Source organism: Halyomorpha halys, unplaced genomic scaffold (genome assembly GCF_000696795.3).
Source record: "Halyomorpha halys isolate HHAL.00 unplaced genomic scaffold, Hhal_1.1 Scaffold547.1, whole genome shotgun sequence".
Classification (NCBI taxonomy): domain Eukaryota; kingdom Metazoa; phylum Arthropoda; class Insecta; order Hemiptera; family Pentatomidae; genus Halyomorpha; species Halyomorpha halys.
The window spans coordinates 601,668-610,715 of NW_027111872.1; the positions used below are offsets into that span (position 1 = coordinate 601,668).

The 9,048-nt window shown below is 27.7% G+C and overlaps 1 protein-coding gene across 1 annotated transcript in view; it reads left to right on the plus strand.

Annotated features, from left to right (window-relative positions):
* eIF3a (eukaryotic translation initiation factor 3 subunit a) overlaps positions 1-9,048 on the plus strand; it is a 24,349-nt gene that overhangs the window by 2,087 nt on the left and 13,214 nt on the right. Inside the window, exons 4-11 of the mRNA XM_014426053.2 lie at positions 428-578; positions 661-861; positions 2,193-2,401; positions 6,794-6,965; positions 8,133-8,285; positions 8,364-8,510; positions 8,596-8,781; positions 8,872-9,009. Coding sequence (XP_014281539.1) covers positions 428-578; positions 661-861; positions 2,193-2,401; positions 6,794-6,965; positions 8,133-8,285; positions 8,364-8,510; positions 8,596-8,781; positions 8,872-9,009 — 1,357 coding nt within the window. The remainder of the gene's footprint in view (positions 1-427; positions 579-660; positions 862-2,192; positions 2,402-6,793; positions 6,966-8,132; positions 8,286-8,363; positions 8,511-8,595; positions 8,782-8,871; positions 9,010-9,048) is intronic.

Sequence of the window (9,048 nt, forward strand, 5' to 3'; positions counted from 1 at the left end):
TTGTAAATGTTAATTGTATACAATTTAGGTCTTGAATAATGTTATAATCTTCATAAATTACTACATGCTTGATCTCTTTGGCCATAAAGGCATATCATAAATATTTCCATGACAGTAAAAAGTTACTACAATTCTCATTCACTAATTGTTAAATGATTTGTGGATTTTAAATTTTAATTATTGAAATTTGGCATAACTCTGTGTGCATGATCGATTCTATGAGATATAAAATAAAAAATAAAGCTGTTAGTTTACCTTATTAGTTTTCTTTTAAATCCATTTAAATTAACTAAAATTAAATATTAATATTGAAAGGGTCTAGGGGAATAACAATTACGATTCATTTTTCTCAAATTGGACTTATTTATTGCTGTTTATCTCAGTTTAATCAAAACCTTTTATACAATTTATCATTTCTTTATTCTAGTGCTGTCAGCGGTGAAGATGCTCAGGATAGAAGTGACAGGACAATCCTTACTCCTTGGGTCAAATTTTTATGGGAATCATATTGCCAGTGTTTGGAACTGCTCCGAACAAATGCTCATTGCGAAACACTGTACCATGACATCGCTCGGATGGTATTTCATTAAAATTTATGAAACAAATTCAATATTTCATCATCATCATATTTGATTTTTATTGTTTTTCTTTCATTTTCAGGCCTTTAATTTCTGTTTGAAATATAATAGAAAAACAGAATTTAGAAAATTATGTGATAAATTAAGGAAGCATTTAGAAGATATAAGTAAATTGCCAGTTCAGGTGGCAAACGTAAGCCTTAATAAGCCTGAAACGCAGCAGTATAATTTGGAAACTAGATTAGTTCAGCTTGATTCTGCTATACAGATGGAACTGTGGCAGGTAAGTGTGTGATAATTTTAAGTTAATATTATGTTGTTAAAACTTCCGACTATGAAGTATTAGTGGTAATTCAAATCCATTGGACTTTTATTTAATGTTCCTACCCGTATACATATTTATTAAAACATTCAAAGTTAACATAAAAACATATTCCACCAGATTCAGAAAGGACAAAAACATCTTCAAAGCTTATGTACTTACAAAATCAAAGAAAACAATTCTGTGATATAAAATTTTCTAAAACTGATTTCGTTCATATTTGTGACTATTTTAAATATTTCATGTAAGCTTATCAACAGTTGTTTTTACCTATGATGAAATTTATTATCCTCCAATAGATCCTTATGAATGAACATGATTACAATTATCCCTCTGAGGTGAAAACATCAGTTGTGAATTTTGAGAATCCTGTTAAATTTGTTAACATTTTTTATTTAATTTTTTTTAATTTAGAGGAATTAGCATATATCTATGTTGAGAATAAGTCATCAGAAAATTGCATTGTTTGTTTTAATATAATTTTGTAATTGAAGATAAAGTTTTTAAATTATTTTCTCTATTTAAAAAAAAAAAAAGATATGAATTAAAAAATATTTTCACGTGTTGAGCTTAAAATATTATTTTGTATATTTTTAAATTGTGAGTTATTAGTTTAGGATATGGGGCCCATTATTTGACAATTTGTATTGGTTGGGTTCATTTTGTCAAGGTAGAAATAAATGGCTTTAGAGATTGTAAACATATTAACTTATTATTATAATTATTGTCTAGTAATAGTTGACTTTGTTTGCTTTAGATACAAATGTAATATAAAATTTATAATTAATTTTTTGTTCATATTAAAATGATTATTCATGATCTATATGGTAGACCTGCATTAATAAAGGTGTTAAAATATTAGAATCTTATCGCATATGATATGAAGGAATAAACTAAAATGAAAAGTAACCCAAAATGAACGCAAAAAGTAGTTTAGGCTGTAGTTGTCAATACTTAATGAAATAAAAAGCTTATGTTATTTATAATGTATAAATGAAATGTTTGGGAGAAAATGTTGAACTATTAGGTATTAAAACTCTTATAAAGTTGAAATTATATATTGTACTTACAATGCTTATTTATTCTTAGACTCTATAGTAAATAAACTAATTAATGTCATTATCCAATTTTGTATCCAGAAGATCAAAATGAAAGTTTTTTTAAGTTATGAATTTTCAAAAAGGTTAATAGTTGAATTTTCTAGGTTTTTAGAAATCCCATGTGTTTATTTGGATATTTACTTTATTGCTGAATTTTCTTTATGATACCATTCGGTTTTGTTTATGTTATAGGAAGCTTATAAAGCAATAGAAGATATACATGGATTAATGAACATGTCTAAAAAACCACCAGTGACTAAAACTATGGCAAATTATTATCAAAAATTAGCTATGGTCTTCTGGAAAGCTGGTTACTACCTTTTCCATGCTGCTGCTCTTTTCAAACTTTTCCAGCTTTCTAAAGATATGAAGAAAAACATAACATCCGATGAGCTTCAAAGGTATGTATAAATACTTTAATTGGTGAAAATAAAACTAGCAGTAACTGTTAATCAAATCATAGCAGGTTTAATCTAGATAGTTTAATTGCTTGGTGTTAAAAAATTGATGGTGGTGTTTACTCACTTGATTTCCATTATTGCTGTGGTTACATTTTATAATTCCAATATAAGAAAATTGTAGTCTAGGGACTGGATGACAGTTTTGAAACTTCTGGAAATGAAATAATTTATTAATAACGCATTCCCTCTTATAGCTTAGAGCAAAAAAAATATTAGTTCCAGAATAATACTAATTAGTGTAGAGCAGCCGTTTCCTTAGTAAATTCTAGCAGGAAAATGTGTTATATTATAATAGGGGCTTACTTAATTGGATTGACACTAGTTGGATTGTAAAGATCCTATATCTTCCTTCTCTCTATATTTAAAAAATGCCCTTCTACAATTAAACATTATTAACCACTTCCGTTTGATCCTCGTGTCATGAAATCAATTTGTTTCCACATATATTGTTTTCTTGAGTTGTTGCATGTTGGTAAAGAAGTTTTATTAAAACAAATTTTTTTTTTTAAAGGTCTGATTAAATTTAAAAAAAAAAAAATTTCTCCTTTATTTAGTTGACTAATAATTATAGTCAATCCTATTTTTCAGTTAAAATGACATCTTCAGGATCTTTGTAGTAAATTAAACTTGTGGTAAAATAATCTTGCATATGATTAATAAACAACTATAATGAACAACCTACAAAATTTCATTAATAATTTTTTCTGGGCTTAAAAAAACAAAACAAAAATACTGAAAATGTATTTTTTCTGGGGTCCTGAAATATTTAAATTTGATAAATGTGCAAATAGAAAATTTGTCCTTATTACAGTATTAATATTAATATTTATTATATAATATTAATTTCCCTAGCTAACAGTGGTAAGCAAGTAAAATTATTATGAATTCTTACACAATTGTGTTTATTTGTGAGAAAATAATTTTAGTAATTTTTGAAAGTCATATAAATATTCATTCATAAAATATTGAAGAAAACCATTCTTTGTTATGCCAGTTTCTGAAACTCATTCAAAACAAAGTCATTCATATTTGTGTCTATACCAATCTTAAAGGTTTATATATTTAAAGTAAATTTATAAACAGGTGTTTTTACCCGTGATGAAATTTATCAACCTCCAATAGATCCTTATGAATGAGAATGATTACTAATATCCTTCTGAGGTGAAAACATTCTTTGAAGCAGTATTCTTTAAAAATTGAGTTGATACATTTAAATTTAGAGTATGTTCATGCTTAGAATAAGTTATAAGAAAATACTATTGTTCTCAGCAAACTTTTTTGGAACTGAATCAGTTTCAGAAACCGGACTAATAACAGCGGTAGTAATAACTTGAGCAATATTACTTTTAATGATGATACAGATCAAATATACCAATTCTTTTTTGTTTGTTGATCCTGTCCTAGCTCTTACCTATGATGAAATATTTAATAACCTCCAATAGATCCTAATGAATTAATATGATTAAATATTATTAACCAACTGAGGTGAGCATTCCCTGAGTGTTTTAATATCAATTAATTATTATTTGGTAATTAATGAACATTAATAGTATCACAGTAGTGATTAAATATAATTGAACCGTTAAAACTAGGTAAAATAAAATTATTATCATTGGGTTAAATTTTCGATGTGCAGTTTTCATCAGATCTTTACCTTGACTACTGAGGCCTAAAAACAATACTTTTTTTTTTAGTGTTTTGTTTCTCATTGCGTGTGTTCCAAATAAGAAACACTGTGCAAGTTTTTGTGAACTAGGGAGAAACAGATCAATAATTTTGATAAAACTTGTCTAAAGGTTCCTTTAAGCCCTTTAACTTTTCATATATAAGAGGTATTCATTATGTTGTGTTAAATGTAAGAAGTGTTAACATGCTAAATATTATAACTATAGGATTATGAGCGGCCTAATTTAAATTCCATGTTATATGTAAAATGCAGGGGAGCTCCATTTAGCTGACTTAGTAACAGAATCTCTGCCATGTTGAAGTTTATATCGTTTTAAGCATGCTAAAAGAAGGAAATATTTATTTCCATTTAACACACTTTCACTCGTTAAACCAAAAATCGTGAATACCCTTATAGCAACCAAGATTAAGTTTAATTTTAACATAACTTAGAAAGTATAAATTTTATGGAAAATAGTAACTTGAACGTTATAAAATTTTCTTTAAAAAAATCCAAATCATAACAGCTCATGGTGTCATGAAAAGCTGTTAATTTTATTTTTTTTACTGATGATTCAAGAACTAAACCTCTCCTGGAAAATTGTGGATGCTTAATTAAAGAATCATTGCCTACAAAACTAAATTAATTTTTTTTTTTTTTAGAAAAAGATCTTAATCTAAACAATAACAGAAAAGATAATGATAAGCAATTTTTGTGTCGGACATTGCACCTAAAGCTGTAATAAATGTCATGTTTGAGTTGAAGGGGTTAGATATTGTTATTAAATAGGGTTCTGAGAAATTTAAATATTTTTGTTATTGTATGTTTTGAGAACCTGTTATTCTAAATTCTTACCAATGATGAAAAGTTTTATTACCTCCAATAGATCCTAATGATTTAATATGATTAAATGTAAACCAACTGAGGTAAGAATATCCTGCAGGTTATTATTTCTTTTAAAAATAATGTGTTATTTTATGACCTTTGGTTTGGTGTAGCAGTTAGTGTATATTATATGAACTTCATTGTTTATTTTTCTAAAGTTCGGTTTGGTGTGGAAATCTAAAATTTTAAGCTAAATTAAAAATGATCTTAATTAGACCAATATTAACGAAGATACAGCAGTCAATTATTGTGTTGGACTTAGCGCACAAAGCTGTAATGAATGTGAGAACTATGAAAGAAGTTTTTTTTTTTTTTTCAGAAAAAACAAAACAAAAATGTTATCATGATATAATAATGTTTTCATCTTTGTGAACCAGCGGTTTTTTTTTCTGTGGTCAATAGTTCTTACCAATGATGAATTTTTTTACCTCCAATAGATCCTTATGAATTTGTATGATTAATATTGTTTTTCTGAGGTTAGAATTAATTGACTACTTTTGTAAATTATTAAACTATGGATATAATTGATTCCTTTATTCTCATATTACTTTAGTTCTTATTTCTTTAAATATACAAGTTCAGATTAAAACATAAATATATGATATGAGCTTTAGTGATGAAGCTGTTGACTGTTTTATTTTTCTGATTTAGTCAGGTTAGGTATATGATACGATTTTGGCTACATTTTAAACCATTATTTGGCATTCCGTATAATTGGTAATATGTGGACTCTCACAGTTGACAAATTATTTTTTAAAGTTATTTAATTATACCATTAAACATTAAGATGGTAGCCCTGAAGATGACTGAACATAGAGGTTAGTGATTTAAGAGGCTTAGGGCTTGCTTTGGTTTCTTCCTGATAAACCATTATTTCAGTTTTGTTTGAAATCTTGGTATCTGACAAATATTTGGATTGGATATTATATTGGACAAGTTTTTGGATTATTTAAGGTACCATTGAAACAATATCAAATAAGAAATGTAATGCAAAATTAGATTTGTTTTATTAATACTTCTTTATTTGGAAAACATAAAAATTATAGTGCTTGTTTAATTAAAAACAACTCCTACTTATTTTTTTATCGAACATCTCAAATTAACTAGTATTGAACTATCAAGGTCAAACTGTAATGTGAGTTTTACTTTAACTTTATGTTATTCTCAGAGATCAGATAATTTATAACTTTTTTTGTTTTACACTATAAGATCTAGTTTTTCTCAATTCTCACCTATGATGAAAAATTTTATTACCTCCAATAGATCCTAATGAGTTAATATGATTAAATAATAACCAACTGAGGTGAGAATATCCTGTACTCTATTATTTTTTTAAGAATAATGTGTTTCTTTATGACCATTTCTTTGTTGCAATTAGTGTGTATTGTTTGAACCTCAGAGTATATATTTTCCAAAGTTTAGGTTCTTCTAAATATTAACCAAAGAAAAAAAAAAATGTTATCGCACTGATACTAGTGAAGATAATTAATTTATATACTATATGATTAGAATTATTCTTAGAGGGAAAAAAAATAATTTTTTTTTTTTACAACACATTAAGTTGGAAGTAATTTAGACAATAAATGCAGAAAGAAATCTTTTTTCCCTTTTCTTGAAAATAAGTGTGTTGCGTGTCATGTATACCTAAGTTGGTGGGGCAAGTTGTTTCATTTCCAAATGATGGACTACTATACTTGATTAAATATGTTCGAAAGATGAATTTATTGTATGTTTTTCATTGAATTCTCTTATTCATGAACATTTTATATTTTATTGCATAGAATGGCTTGCTGCGTTCTCCTTGCTACTCTCTCGATACCGCTGCCGTCTGCCCATCCAGAGTTTGACAGGTTTATCGAGACGGATAAGTCTCCCCTTGAGAAAGCACAGCGCCTGGCTGTCCTACTTACTCTTCAGCAGCCACCAACTAGAGCTTCACTCATTAGGGATCTGGTAAATATTTTCTCATTGTTCAATTTTTTTTTTTTAATCTAGTCTCCAAAAAAAAAAGATTTTTTTATTTTAAAAACTTTAACAGTTACTATAAAATATGGATGATTATAGATTAATTTTTTATTTTGTTTCGTCTTATAATCTGCACTTTTTAGAAATTTTTAAAATCTATAATTGTCTTAAGGTCAAAAATTAAGAACTCAAAACACAATAGTTCTTAATCTTTATATCTCTTTACATTTTTTCTCTTTTTGGAAGTTTTGAGGATACTACGTTCCCCCTTTCAGCTTTTATAAATAAAAACAGCACATTTAATATGCCATGATCAAAATCATCTAAATAAATTGTAAAATTTAAATTATAACAAAACCAATGGAGATTTTTAATGCCTTGAGTAGAAAAGAGAGAACTATAGGACTTAAAAAATTTTCTTTTCTTCCCTAGTCATTGTCCAGTTTTCGTTGTAAATTTAAATTTTATGATTGGTATAGATAATGTTTACTTTGGCATATCAAATGTGTTGTTTTTAAAATTACAGTAAATTTTTAAAAACTGAAGAGGTAGAGATAGGATAGTATCACCAAAAAATATATGGATTAAGAACCATTGTGTTTTTAGTCCTTAATTTTTAACTAATATTAATTTTATTATTATCCTTGCAATAGTTCAAACGTTTTCTTGTTAGAAAAGTAGTTTAGTCATTATAATTTTATGAAATCAAAGCTATGACCTTGTATTTCATAAACGAGTGGAAGTCAGATTTTCTTTTTAAATTACTGATTAAATTGAATTAATTTTAGCCAAAATTATTTTTTTTTTATACTTATGTCTTTTATAATTTGTACATTTAATATTTTAAATTTTCTGTTCTATTCGGTTCACTAAGAGAATGCCATTGAAATAGCATTACCAATCTAACCTGGTCCATTCTCATACACCTGTCTATTTCCCCTTACTTTAAAAAAGAAGGAGTCCTTTTATTCTTCATTTTACCATTTTATTTCCATCTCATCTAGAATTTGTGATATTTTAAGACTAGATATTATCCTTGAGTTGGGCCGTCATCATTCCCCAACTTCTCTTGGTAAACTAAACTATAAATAGTTAGGTTTATAACAATAACTATTAATAATTATTTATTCTAAATTTGTTTCTTTTCCACCTAAGGTACGCATGAATGTCGTCCAGTTAGCATCTCCTCAGCTGCAGGAGCTATATCAGTGCTTAGAGATTGATTTCAACCCACTAACCCTTTGCCAGAGGGTCGATGCTGTTACTTCCCAACTCCAAGGGGATGAACAGTATATTCCTCCTCTCCAGGTAAATAACTTCTAATTTTTACCTCAAAAAAATTCATTTACTAATTTACAATTATGTTACTAAATATAATTTTAACAGGATGTAACATTGGTGAAATTGATCCGTCAAGTTTCCCAAGTCTATCAGACTGTAGGATTTGACCGTCTCCTTGAGTTAGCTCTCTTCACCACTCCTTTTCATCTCGAAAGACTTCTCGTTGACTGTGTAAGACACAATGACATGCAGGTTGGTTCTTTTAGGTTTTTTTATACATATATATATATCTTCTTAATATGTTATTTTAATTTTGTGTTATTTTTTAATTTCAAAGATTCGCATTGATCATGGAGCCGGTTGCGTACACTTCGGTACAGACCTGACCGAATGTCCTCGAGAAGAGAAACAGGACGGTCCGATCCTCCAAAGCATGCCCAGTGACCAACTGAGGACTCAGCTTATCAACATGGCAAATGTTCTTAAAAGCGCCATTACTGTTATCAACCCTAATGTTAATAAGGTATTTAAATGTTTCTATTCAATTCAGCTTTTAATTTATACCCATTTAATTGATCAAATTCAACATTAATCATTCTGTTTTCTATTACAGGCTGAAAAAGATAAAAACAGGCTACAATTAGTACAGAACTACACTGAAAATAAGACTAAAGATCATCAAAGAATCCTTGCCCGACACAAAATTATTGAAGACAGGAAGGAATATCTCGAACGGTTAAATACAGTCAGGGTAAGGTTTAAAATTGTGTACAAAAAACAATAAAAAATA